This window comes from Bubalus bubalis, chromosome 3, assembly GCF_019923935.1.
Source record: "Bubalus bubalis isolate 160015118507 breed Murrah chromosome 3, NDDB_SH_1, whole genome shotgun sequence".
NCBI classification, from domain to species: domain Eukaryota; kingdom Metazoa; phylum Chordata; class Mammalia; order Artiodactyla; family Bovidae; genus Bubalus; species Bubalus bubalis.
This window is the reverse complement of record NC_059159.1, coordinates 53116472-53130681: the sequence shown is the minus strand read 5'-3', so window position 1 is coordinate 53130681 and position 14210 is coordinate 53116472. Positions and strand designations below refer to the sequence as shown.

Here is a 14210-nt window from a genome sequence, read left to right as displayed (position 1 = left end):
TTTCTTAAAGTTGTATTTAAAATACAACCTAATACTTAGGGCATAAAAAGACTAATAGTTACATGTGTGCTGTTCTTAGTTGCTCAGTCATGTCCTACTCTTTGTGATCCCATGGACTATAGCCCGCCAGGCTCCTCTGTCCATGGGGATTCTCCAGGCAGGAATACTGGAGTGGGTGGCCATGCCTTTCCCCAGGAGATCTTCCCAACCCCGGGATTGAACCCAGGTCTCACGCACTGCGGGCAAAAACTTTACTGTCTGAGCCACCAAGGAAGCCCTAAGAGAATAGTCACATAAGAGAAAACAATCATCCAGATGAGAAATAATAATGGTCTAAACTCGGTAGACGAGTGAAGGTAAAATGAATGTTGTATACAATAAACATCTAAAAAGTTACAGATTAACTAAGAATATAAAGAAATGGATGCAAACCTTAATTCCACCTAACAGAATAGTGGCTATTAACAAAATAAAGTCAGTTAAGTATTCTGGACACATTCAATTTGAATATTCAGGTCAAGGTTTTTACTGGAAATTTGGATCTAGGCCTGCTTGGTGGCTCAGACAGTAAAGAATCCACCTGCAATATAGTAGACTCAGGTTTGATCCTTAGGTCAGGAAGATCCCCTGGAGAAGGGAATGGCTACCCACTCCAGTATTCTTGCCCAGAGAATTCCATGGACAGAGGAGCCTAGCTGACTACAGTCCATGGGGTTGCAAAGAGTCAAATACGACTGATCAACTAACACTTTCACTTCTAGTGGAATAAGTTATACTTGGAAATCATTCCCCAAAGAGGCAATAAATGAACCCTGGGAAATAAATCAATATATAAAGTGCAGAGAAAACAATTTTAAGAGGGATGAGGGGAAGAACCAACATTTTAAGGTAACTTGTGAAGGAAGTCAAAGGAAAAACATCGTTGTTGTTGTTTTTTCCCCCCTGATCGCAAGCAAAACACTTTAACTCCAGTAACTTGTTAAGACCTCTTTGTGATACCACCATTTTTCAGTCCCACCAATCAACATCGCATCCCAGAGTCATAACATGACAGGAATTTCCTCAATATTACTTGCCTGAGTACTGAAGAAGAGTAGTATATGTTACTGAAGTGTGACTTATTTGTAATTTAAAGGTTAGGGTAGTTTCTGTTCTCCAAATATTCAGAATAGACAATTTTAACTGAAGCTACTCTTCCAACCCTGTTTGTCAGCTATTATAAGTTTGTTAATAACATAACAGAAAAAATTCTTATTTACATAAAAGTATAATTCTATAACCTGCAAATTAACATTTGATTCACTTTTCCTGGTCTTTCAATATCTTGTTTTTATTACATATATGGAAATATGTATTGAATTAAACCAAATATCAAAACTTAATACTTCACCATCTCATTGTACTTCCAATCATCCTTACACACACACGTTAAGTGATTTGCTCAGGCTTGTACAGCTAGAATTTAAAACCTGCTTTTACATCTCCAATATCTGCTTCTCCTCTCAACTTTTTAGCATAGGTTCCAGCATTTCCCAGAACATTAACAGTGATAATTTATTGGTAACTTGACCTCCTAGTGTATACCATACTTACCATTTAAAAAATAAAATAAAATAGGGACACTGGCGCACACATACACACAAAACTGGTAAACAGTTGCAACGATCCTCTCATTTCAGTTTCTTAGCTTTCACATACAGTAGGTCCCCTACATATGAGCAAGTTACATTCTGAGAGTGCATTCCTTAAGTCCAGCTTCTTTGTTAAGTCCAACAAAGTTAGCCTAGGTGCCCAGCTAACACGGTCAGCTATACAGTACTGTACTGGAATAGGTTGATAATAGTTTTCACACAAATAATACATATGGAACAAACACAAAGAAATAAAACATTTTTAATCTGAAAGTACAGTATCTTGAAAAGCACAGTAGTACAGGACAACAGGGGCTGGCATCGAGTGAACGGGCAAGAAGAGTTACTGACTGGAGAGGGAGGGGAGGTGGGAGATGGTAGAGCTGGAGGGGCATCAGCAACAGGAGACAGGGCAAGCTGTGATTCCATACCTGCAGTTGATGGCACAGGTTCTGGTTCCTTGCTGGATTCAATTCTGTCTACCTTCTTGAAAAACAATCCAGTGATGTCTGAGTGGTAGCTCTTTTTTCCTCATCATAGATGCCACGGTAGCACTGGATTACATTCTGAATGGCTGCTGCAACCTTCATGTTCCATCCTACATCGGGGCCTGTGCCTCAAAACCCAACAGTGCCTCCTCACACAGAGTTAACTTATGTGATTTGAGGGGAAAACACACGTTTACGTCTTTGAACGCTCACAACTTGAAGGTTCATATATAGAGATTTACAGTAGAATGAACTGAACAAGTACAGTAATGCAGACTAGAGGAGAACAAAGGTATATTTCAGGTCCCTGAAATGTGACAGGGACAATCAGAAACAGCATTAGAAAGCAGAGCTCACGCTCAACATTGGCAGGCAGAAGGAACAGGACAAAAATAAAAGTGAAGCTGTCACAGAAAAGCCAGCTTTCTACTAAGTTAGGTATTGTGGGAGACTGTTAAGTCACATATTAGCAGTCTCACCAATAAGGTGACCACATCTGCGATCAGAATTTTCAACAATAAAATTATTTACATATGTATAATATAGTACAAATATTTTTCTAACCTTTAATTTCCCAAGCATGTTCATTCACATCTGACTGATAGTACGTAATATTCTTTTGCAATAGGTCAGTCAGGACATCTGTGTTATCCCAGTTATACAGAAACAGATACAAAATGCTGTTGGGACTTCCTTGCCTGAAATTACTAAGCATGTGTGCATATATTTTAAAAATCTCTTTATTTACAATCTGCCCCTTTGGCTGAACTTTATTAATACAATATCTGCCCTTCTCTTGCATCCCCCTCTTCTGTGGAAGGCCTCACTATCCAGTCACCCAAGCCAAATCTCCTTTGTCATCTCCCGACCAATAGTCATCAACGTTAACAAGACATCTTCCTAAATTTCTGGGATTGATTTCTTCCCCATTAGAGTTCCTTTTGGCAAGTCCATTTCTTCCTCATAAGTCTGACATGTAAGCTCTTAATTGCTCTGCTGCAGTTTTCTCTTCTTCAGTCAGTGGTAACAACTAGAAAACAAATGACAAAATCTTTATTTCAGAAAAGCTTAAAAGAACAAAGTCCTACTATATAGCACAGGGAACTATATTCAGTATCCTGTGGTAAATCATGGAAAAGAATATGAAAAAAAGAATAAGACTGAATCACTTTGCTGCAGAGCAAAAATTAACACATTGTAAATCAACTATACTTCAATAAGATAAATTTTTTAAAAGTTAAATAAAATCTTTAAAGGCTGTTATACTAATTTCTGCTTTGTAACACCAATAAATGTTTCCACAAGTTCACACTAGGTATATAATGACAAATTTATAAAGGCAAGGAAAAAATACATATTAGCTACGTACATACAAGTTACTTTGATAATTGAGTTTCCGAGGAACTCAATTAAATTGAAGAAACAAGACAAAGAAATCAAACAATTTAAGGACTGTAACAGAACCAAAGAAGTCACATCTGAACATATTCAAAAAGTATTTTGAAAAAGAAGTGTGAAAAAAAAATAGTCTGGAAGTTTCTTCAGAAGTAGAGACTCGGGTTAAATTTTGAAGGATAATTAAGATGCTTTTATCTGCAAGTAACAGACACGCATATGAAAATGGATAAATAAAATGCATTATCACTGCACATTAAGTACAAAAGGGCAGGTTTCAGGGCTGGTTTATGAAGCAGCTCAACAATGTAAGGACTCAGGTTTTTTCCATCTAACAGCTCTGATATCCTTTATTCTCAGGCTGACAGGAAAGTGACTCCAGGTATCACATCTATATACAATGTTTAGAACAAGTAAAGCTTTCTCTCCCCAGGGGTTTCTCAGCAGTGAGGAAACTCTTGCTAATTTCCTATTTCCAGACTCCCCCTCCTCACATATCATTTGGGTTACAAACCCATTCCTGACCCAATGTTAGTTAAAGGAAAATCCGTTCCCCTTGCCAATCAGGCACATCCCTGAAGCTAAGGATAGCGCCACTTTTACCTCAGGCTTGAGTCTGAGGAATAGCACACATCTCAAGAGAGTCAGTAATCTCTTACACAGGAAGGGAGAACATGCTGAGAAAACAATCAACGAACCAAATCCACAAAAGCGGGTAAGAGCAGCAAAACCAAACAGGAGAAGAGAAGCCAAAGGGCAGTTGTAAGGGGCTTTCACAGAGCACCCACAAATAGGCTAGCTGAAACAAAGAGTTAATGAGGAAATAACAGGAGGTAGGACTTGAAGAATCACTCACATGGTTACAAATCTGCCTAACTATATAGGTCATCTCTAGAGAGACTGTCAAATCGGGAACACCTCATACCCACAGAATCAGAATCTCCAGCGCAACGCTGTCCAATAGACCTTTCTGTGATCCTGGGTATATTCTGTATCTGCATTGATGAAGGACTGTATTCATTTAATTACTTTTAATTTTAATTCATTAATATACAGCCACATGTTGCTATTGCAGACCCCACCTGGTTTGGCTCCTCAAGCCAACCATTTGCCCAAAACGTTCACATGGATAAAACAAAAACACTTACTGCAACTCAAATAGTGACAAAATTTCCCTCTTCTATCTGAAAAACAGGAAATGATATTATTCTGGCAAGACTTTGTTCTCCATGATTCCATGTTTTTCTTTGTGATCTCTGAAATTCAAGAGATTTCAGACCATCTGTTTAATAAAACTTCAAAGAGTTTTTCCAGGAATTAACTATTCTAAAATACATAGAAATTTTTCTTCTTTAATACAAATGTTTCAGAGCTTTGATGGAATAACATACATTCTATCTTTAATGCATTTTGAATTTTCTATTTATTGCTATATTTTTGTTTGGTGGGGGGACCGTTTTGCTATTTTTTATTTGGAACAAATTTGGTCCTTTCTTCTTTTGATAGTCACCTTTACAACTAACTATATTTAAATGTCAGTGTCTTAATAGCAACTAAAAAGATCAGGAAATTAATATGTATTCCCTACCATCCACCTCCTTTTCTGTTCTAATCTCCCTATTTATTATTATCAATTCAAGTTTTTTTATTTTTTAGTATTATCAATTCAAATATATATTTTCTGCCCTTCCAAATGAAAAACCACTCACCTTGATAAAAATCATAGCAAGATAATAGAAGAGTTTTACTTTCTGTTTGCATTCTGTTGTTTATAAACAATGTACCATTTGCTCTAAGTAGACATCCCTTTCTTGTTCTTCATGTTCCCCAAATAATTGTAAAAGCCCATTCGGTTACTCTAGAAATTTTCAGAATCCTCAGCTGAAAATCCTTTGGATTTCTTAACTGTTCTCACAGTTCTGACCCTATGTCTAATATACCTCTTTTATACATGAAATTCCTTTACATGTTCTTTAAATTCTGGGCTCATAGAACTATTTGAGCCATATAATTATGGTTATATAACTCTTTATAGATGCCCTTCCCTTTTCCACATTTCAATCATAAAAATTTTCTCTGAACTTTCTACTATTAATACTATCTCATTTTTAAACTAGTAGGCCCAAGACCAACCATATCCAACTCCCCAACCAGGAACTGAACCTGCAGCCCCTGTACTGGAAGTGAAGAGTCTTAACCACTGGACTGCCAGGAAGTCTCCATTTCTCCTTTTTGTCATTATCTGATCCAAAATGAAAAAGTTCCCTTAGCTTTCTACCTTTGATATAATTATTGCTCATTTCAGATAACTAAATGAAAACCTTTACAGATACTCAAATGATTTGACATCCCTGGCTCAGAAGGTGAAGAATCTGCCTTCAATGCAGGAGAAGGGGGTTTGATTCCTGGATTGGGAAAATCCCCTGGAGAAGGAAATGGGAACCCACTCCAGTTCTTACCTGAAGAATCCATGGACAGAGGAGCCTGGCACTCTATCGTCCATGGGGTTGCAAAGAGTTGGACACAACTGAGTGACTAATATACATCAATATCATTACTACTTTTCTGTACCACTTTTTTTAATCTCAGAAATATGCCATCTATTTATTGTATCCAATGAAAACGATTTTTAGTAAGTATTCAAAAAATCATTTTTCTCTTTGTTCAGTCACCCAAATTTACCATGCATCAATTAATTCATGGATTTCTATACATACATGTTGATGTGTACATTCAGAACTACACTTAATCTCTCTTCAAGATTTGTTTCCTGGGAACAAATTTATGGACTTCTATTGTCAAGTTCTGATCACATACAATGAAGAATATGTGACTTGGTTTTATTTATAAAAGCTTATCACATACATACTTCCTTTTTGCATTTTATTAATTAGCAGGTGACAAAACACCACCCATACTGTTTAAATGCCTACTCTCTATTCCCTCTGTGCGCTTTTCACTGCCCTCCCCTCTCGCACTATTCATTTCTCCATGACAGATACATTTATGACCTCACTTTATGATTTTAACCAGGCACTGTTCTCTTTTCTTCCATTGGTAATACAAAGAATTCTTGATCTAATCCACCTTTGAGAGTTACAAAGCCCATAATTCAAATATCTTAAGCCATAATTTAGTTCCTACTTGGCAAATAAATACCACGTATGCTGCTCCTATCAACACTCCACAGCAGATAACTTTTTAGCCATGCCTAGACACAGCTCCTTAAACAGCATTCTAAGCAGTTATTACCAATTAACTGACTGGAGTAAGCACCAGAAATTAAAACCTATTGGACATCTTTTGTCCAGATAATTAAATTCAACTCTATGATTTCATCATGAGAAACACTGGACTGGAAGAAACACAAACTGGAATCAAGATTGCCGGGAGAAATATCAATAACCTCAGATATGCAGATGACACCACCCTTATGGCAGAAAGTGAAGAGGAACTCAAAAGCCTCTTGATGAAAGTGAAAGTGGAGAGTGAAAAAGTTGGCTTAAAGCTCAACATTCAGAAAACAAACATCATGGCATCTGGTCCCACCACTTCATGGGAAATAGATGGGGAAACAGTGGAAACAGTGTCAGACTTTACTTTTCTGGGCTCCAAAATCACTACAGATGGTGACTGCAGCCATGAAATTAAAAGACGCTTACTCCTTGGAAGGAAAGTTATGACCAACCTAGACAGCATATTCAAAAGCAGAGACATTACTTTGCCAACAAAGGTTCGTCTAGTCAAGGCTATGGTTTTTCCTGTGGTCATGTATGGATGTGAGAGTTGGACTGTGAAGAAGGCTGAGCGCTGAAGAATTGATGCTTTTGAACTGTGGTGTTGGAGAAGACTCTTGAGAGTCCCTTGGACTGCAAGGAGATCCAAGCAGTCCATTCTGAAGGAGATCAGCCCTGGGATTTCTTTGGAAAGAATGATGCTAAAGCTGAAACTCCAGTACTTTGGCCATCTCATGCGAAGATTTGACTCATTGGGAAAGACTCTGATGCTGGGAGAGATTGGGGGGCGGGAGGAGAAGGGGACAACAGAGGATGATATGGCTGGATGGCATCACTGACTCGATGGACGTTGAGTCTCAATGAACTCTGGGAGTTGGTGATGGACAGGGAGGCCTGGCATGCTACAATTCATGGGGTCGCAAAGAGAGGACACGACTGAGCGACTGATCTGATCTGATCTGATGATTTCATCTACATTAAGCTATCTTTTCTTTCAAAAGCCCCCAACTTTGCTTAATAGTAAATGAAAATGCTACCAATCTCTTCAATTGGCTGTTCAAGATCTTAGTGCCTAGGTTAATAGCTCATATTCTTTTTCCTACTCTAACATGTCTGTAGAGTTTTACACATCAGTGACAGAGGCTCACAATTAGAAAGATTCTTATACTAGATGAGAAGAGGGTGGAGAATGAAGGACCAGAAATTAAGGTTAGGCCTACCCAAGCTAATCATCCCAACTGAAGAAAAGGAGAATGAACAGTCACTGGAATAGATGCTTTCTAGATTTCTCAGTCTCATTAGTTCTTATAGGAACCAGCAGAACTGATAGATATAATGTTAGCAAGTTTTTTCTTCTGCTGTTGCTACATAATCCAAGAAAGCATGCCCCTTCACTAACCATGTCAATTCCACATGCTCATCTTAAAAGGAGATACGAGATCTTACACTTCAGGGAATCAAGAAAATCTCATTCTTTATCAATAGTTCACACTGCTGAATTTCAAAATGAGAGTTACTGGGGATTTATCTTTCAATGAGAAATTCAGAATTAAAATTCTTCAAATCCAGCCAATCAACAGAAAGCATTACCTCCAGGTCTGTTTCCTTTTGCAGTTCTTGTATCAAGGTCATAGTCTTATTGAAAGTAGCACAAATGCGGCTCTTAGTCTCTTTCTGCTCCACAGCAATTGGTTTAAAGCGAACATGCAAAGTTTGATATCGAGACTTTATTGCTGACAATTCCTTTAAAAGTGTAACTGGATTTTTCTACATTAGGAAAAAAATTAATATATATTAAATCTGGAAAGGAAAAATAAGGCTTATTTTTAGAATTAAAATATATACAACACATACTACCATCCATTTAATAGAACACTATAAAAAATTATGCAACTATGTGACAGAATGGGAGGAGGGGAAGAAAGAGAGAAGTATAAGACCTAGATACTATTCTCAAGGAATTTAAAGCCTAGGTACAGAAATAACCCTTCTCACATACACACACACACAAAATAGCAATATTAAACAGCAAATAATGTTACATTAGATACATAATATTTGATGTATAGTTCATAATAATTACACAGTACTTCTAAGACGCAATCCTAAATGTTATTCAGAAGGTACTGAAGGAACTATTTTGATTTGTTCTTATAGAAAAGACAACTTGAAACCACTTATCATAAAATTCTTAAATACAGTGTCACAGGGCTAAAGTATGTATGAGTACCAATTCAAGGCGTACCTCACTATACAAAATGCATGCCAACTCAAGCAACTGTGTTTATAAATTATGTTAGTTTTTCAAATTAATTTTCAATGTAAATAACCACTGTTCCATAAAAGACATTTCAACTGTGACAGTTCAAAAGTTATGTTTCTGCCACTTAATGATTCTTCTCATTCCTTCGTGGTTCTTTAGCAAGCTCTCCAATACTAGGTATTCCAAACTTTCTCTATTCCTACCAGTTCCCATCCACTCATTCTTGGCAGAATATCTCACCCCAACTACTTTACTGAGAAGACAGAAAACACCTGGGAGTTTCTATTCCTGCCTTTTCACCTGAAAATGAAAACATCTAGTCTGATCCTTACTCAGCTCCTAACACTACCACTATTATTGTCTCCTCCCCATATCCTCCAGAAACTTAACATTCCTATATTTCAATAACCTTTTCATATTTCCCTTTATACAGACTTCCAGTATACATAGATTGTCCCTACAATGAGGGGAAAATAACTCCTCTTGACTCCTGCTTCAAAACTAGTGTCATTTTTCTTACTCCATTTGCCACCAACCTTCTAGGTCCTATAATAATATACCTCCTCAGTTTAATAGCCAATAGACTAATCCTTTGCCAAATTATTTTAAACAATCAAAAAGTCAGACCTGTCCTATAAATTTTTTAAACGTTTTATTTTCTATTGGGGTACAGCCAATTAACAATGTTGTCATAATTTCCGGTGAACAGTCATACACATACATGTATCCATTCTACCCCCAAACGCCCCCCACCCATCCAGGCTGACACATAACACTGAGCAGAGTTTCATGTGCTATACAGTAGGTCCTTGTGAGTTATCCATTTTAAACATAGCAGTGTATACAAGTCCATTCCAAACTCCCTAACCATCCCTTCCGCCCATCCTTCCCCTTGGCAACCATAAGTTTGTTCTCTAAGTCTGTGTATCTGTTTATGTTTTGTAAATAAGTTCACTTATGTCTTTTTAGATTCCATATATAAGGGATGTCATTGGATATTTCTTCTTCTCTGACTTACTTCCCTCAATACGACAATCTCTAGGTCCATCCATGTTGCTGCAAATAGCATTATTTCATTCTTCTTGATGGCCAAGTAATATTCTATTGTATGTATGTACCATATCTTCTTTATCCATTCCTCTGTCCATGGGCATTTTGGTTGCTTCTGTCTTGACTATTGTAAACAGTGCTGCAATGAACCCAGGGGTGCATGTATCCTTTGGATTATGTTTTTCTCTGGACATAGGCCCAGGAGTGGGATTGCAGGGTCATATGGGAGATCTATTCTTAGTTTATTAAGCAACCTCCATACTGTTCTCCATAGTGACTGTACCAATTTACATTCCCACCAATAGTTAGGAGGGTTACCGTCTTTCCACACCCTATAACAATCAAAAAGTCAGACTTGCCCTGTAATTTTGATATCCCTCTTTTTGACTCTCCTTATTTCCTTCCTATTCTAACCTTAAAATGAACTCTTGATTTGCACAGAACTATACTATCTTGATTATTGTCTCACTATTCAAATATTTCCTTTGTGGACCCTACCTTATGGCTACAGGCAGAGGCTCAGTTCATGGCCCTCTACTCCTTTCTTCCTTGGAGATTTTTTGCTAAGCTTTTGATGATGGAAATGATAAATAAAGATAATTCTAACAGGAATGAATCAGAACAAAAAATCTAATTTAAAGACTTAATTCTACAAATAGTGATCAAGACTACACCATGAGCAGTAGAGGTAGAAAAGTAGAAGTCGGAAAAGGACAGAAAAGCGATATTATTAAAGAAAAGTTAAGAAAACTTAGTAGTACGTTTGATAGGGGCAAAGAAATAATAGATGACACCAAATGTGTAGTCTGGAAAATTGTGTATATGAGATAACTAGAGTAGTAAAGTTCACAGAAGAGGGGGAAATGGGGAGTTATTATTTAATGGATGCAGTTTCAATTTGGAAAGATGAAATCAAGTTCTGGAGATGGATGGTTGTGATAGCTGCACAATGATATAAATGTACTAAAACCACGAAACTGCACACTTTGAAATGGAAAAAATGATGAATTTTATCTTACATATTTTACAACTTTTTTAAAAAACCCAAAAAACTGAGAAAGTATAATAGTACAACTGCTTTGGAAAACAATGTAGTAGTTCCTCAAAATATTAAATATAGGGTTACCATGTGCCCAGGAATTCCACTCTTAGGTATATACCCAAGTGAAATGAAATCAAACGTCCATACAAAAACCTGTACATGAATGCTTATGGGAATATGATCATAATAGCCAAAAGGAAACAACCAAACTATTAACTGATCAAATAAATAAGAAAATGTGGTATGGCCATACAATGAAATATTATTCAGCAGTAAAAAGAAATGAAGTACTACATGCTACAACCAGGATGAACCTTTAAACATGCTAAGTGATATCCAGAAAAGATGAAAACTCTAATTTGAAAAGATACATGCACCCCAATGTTCACAGCAGCACTATTTACAATAGTCAAGACGTGGAAGCAACTTAAATGTCCATCAGTAGATGAATCGATAAAGAAGATGTGATATACAATGGAGAAAAGACAGTCTCTTCAGCAAGTGGTGTTGGGAAATCTGGACAGCTGCATGTAAATCAATGAACTTAGAACACTCCCTCACACCATACACAAAAATAAATTCAACATGGCTTAAAGACTTAAATATAAGACACGACACCATAAAACTCCTAGAAGAGAAGAGAGGCAAACCATTCTCTGACATAAAATCATACCACTGTTTCCTTTGGTCAGTCTCCCAAGTCAGTGGAAATAAAAGCAAAAATAAACAAACGGTACCTACTCAAACTTATTAGCTTTTGTACAGCCAAGGAAATCATAAACAAAACAAACAGACATTCTATAGAATGGGAGAAAATATTTGCAAACAATAGGACCAACAAGGGCTTAATTGTTGCCAAAATAGATAAACAACTCATACAACTCAATATCAAACAAAACCCAGTCAGAAAATAGGCAGAAGACTGAAATAGACATTTCTGCAAAGAAGACATACAGATGGCCAAGAGGCACATGAAAAGATGCTCCACATCACTAATTATTAGAGAAATGCAAATCAAAACTACAACGAGGTATCACCTCACACTGGTCAGAATGGCCATCCTTAAAAAGTCTATAAATAATAAATGCTGGAGAGGATGTGGAGAGAAAAGATCCTCCTACACTGTTGGTAGGAATGTAAATTGGTGTAGCCACTATGGAGAACAGTATGGAAGTTCCTCGAAGAACTAAAAATAGTTACTATATAATCCAGCAATCCCACTCCTAGGCATATATCTGGAGAAAACTCCAATTTGAAAAGATAAATGCACCCCAATATTCACTGACTATTTACAATAGCTAAGACATAAAAGCAACCTAAATGTCCATCCACAGATGAATGGATAAAGATGTGGTGTTTGTATACAATGGACTGCCACTCATCTATAAAACAGAATGAAATAATGCCATCTGCAGCAACATGGATGCATCTGTAGATTTTTACACTAAATGAAGTCAGAGAAAGACAAACATCATACAATATCACTTACATGTGGAACTATAGTTGATAACTTCCAAATAAATGAAGTTATTTACAAAACAGAAACAGACTCACAGGTGTGGAAAATCAGTTTATGCTTACCAAAGGTGAAATGGGGTGACAGAGGGATAAACTGGGAATCTGGGATTAACAGTACATACTATTATGTATGTATTATGTATTCAACAGTACGTGAACCGTGAACTTCCAGATGTTCAAGCTAGATTTAGAAAAGGCAGAGGAATCAGAGATCAAATCCGCTGGATCATCGAAAAAGCAAGAGAGTTCAAGGAAAACCTCTATTTCTGCTTTATTGACTATGCCAAAGCCTTTGACTGTGTGAATCACAACAAACTGTGCAAAATTCTTACAGAGACGGGAATACCAGACCACCTTACCTGCCTCCTGAGAAATCTGTATGCAGGTCAAGAAGCAACAGTTAGAACCGGACATGGAACAGACTGGTTCCAAATCGGAAAAGGAGTACTTCATGGCTGTATATTGTCACCCTGCTTATGTAACTTATATGCAGAGTACATCATGAGAAACGCTGGGCTGGATGAAGCACAAGCTGGAATCAAGATAGCAGGCAGAAATATCAATAACCTCAGATATGGAGATGACACCACCCTTATGGCAGAAAGTGAAGAAGAACTAAAGAGCCTCTTGATGATAGTGAAAGAGGAGAGTGAAAAAGTTGGCTTAAAACATTCAAAAAACTAAGATCATGGCATCCGGTCCCATCACTTCATGGCAAATAGATGGGGAAACAACGGAAACAGTAAAAGACTTTATTTTCTTGGACCCCAAAAATCACTGCAGATGGTGACTGCAGCCACAAAATTAAAAGATGCTTGCTCCTTGAAAGAAAAGCTATGACTAACCTAGACAGCATATTAAATAGCAGAGACATCACTTTGCTGACAAAGGTCCGTCTAGTCAGAGCTATGGCTTTTCCAGTAGTCATGTGAGAGTTGGACTATAAAGAAAGCTGAACACCAAAGAACTGATGCTTTTGAACTGTGGCGTTGGAGAAGACTCTTGAGATTCCTTTAGACTACAAGATCAAACCAGTCAATCTTTAAGGAAATCAGTCCTGAATATTCATTCAAATGACTGATTAATGCTCAAGCTGAAACTCCAGTACTGTGATCACCTGATGTGAAGAACTGACTCACTGGATAAGACCCTGATGCTGGAAAAGACAGAAGGCAGGAGGAGGAAAAGGGGACGACAGAAGATGAGGTGGTTGGATGGCATCACTGACTCTATGGACATGAGTTTGAGCTAGTTCCAGGAGCTGGTGATGGACAGGGAAGCCTGGAGTGCTGCAGTCCATGGGGTCACAAAGAGTCGGACACGACTGAGCGACTGAACTCACTGACTGACTATTATGTATAAAATAGATAAACAACAGGATCAACTGTATAGCACAGGGAACTATACTCGATATCTTGTAATAACCTATAATGGAAAAGAATTTGAAATATATATATACACACAGACACATATTTTTGTGTGTATAACTGAATCACTTTGCTCTCTACCTGAAAAACTGTAAATCAACTATATTTCAATTTTTAAATAAAATGCTAAACCAGATATAAAAGGCCACATATTGTGTGA

At 37.2% G+C, this 14210-nt stretch overlaps 1 protein-coding gene across 3 annotated transcripts in view; it reads right to left on the bottom strand.

The window, feature by feature from the left end:
- Positions 1-2850: 2850 nt before the first annotated feature.
- SKA2 (spindle and kinetochore associated complex subunit 2) overlaps positions 2851-14210 on the bottom strand; it is a 30413-nt gene continuing 19053 nt past the window's right edge. For 2 of the 3 annotated variants that reach the window (XM_025281188.3, XM_045164962.1), the window contains 3 exons: positions 8341-8517; positions 4663-4770; positions 2851-3149 (listed from right to left, as the gene is read on the bottom strand). In XM_025281188.3, coding sequence (XP_025136973.1) covers positions 4669-4770; positions 8341-8517 — 279 coding nt within the window. In that variant the 3' untranslated portion in view covers positions 2851-3149; positions 4663-4668. The remainder of the gene's footprint in view (positions 3150-4662; positions 4771-8340; positions 8518-14210) is intronic. The other variant, XM_044939623.2, reaches the window with a different exon arrangement.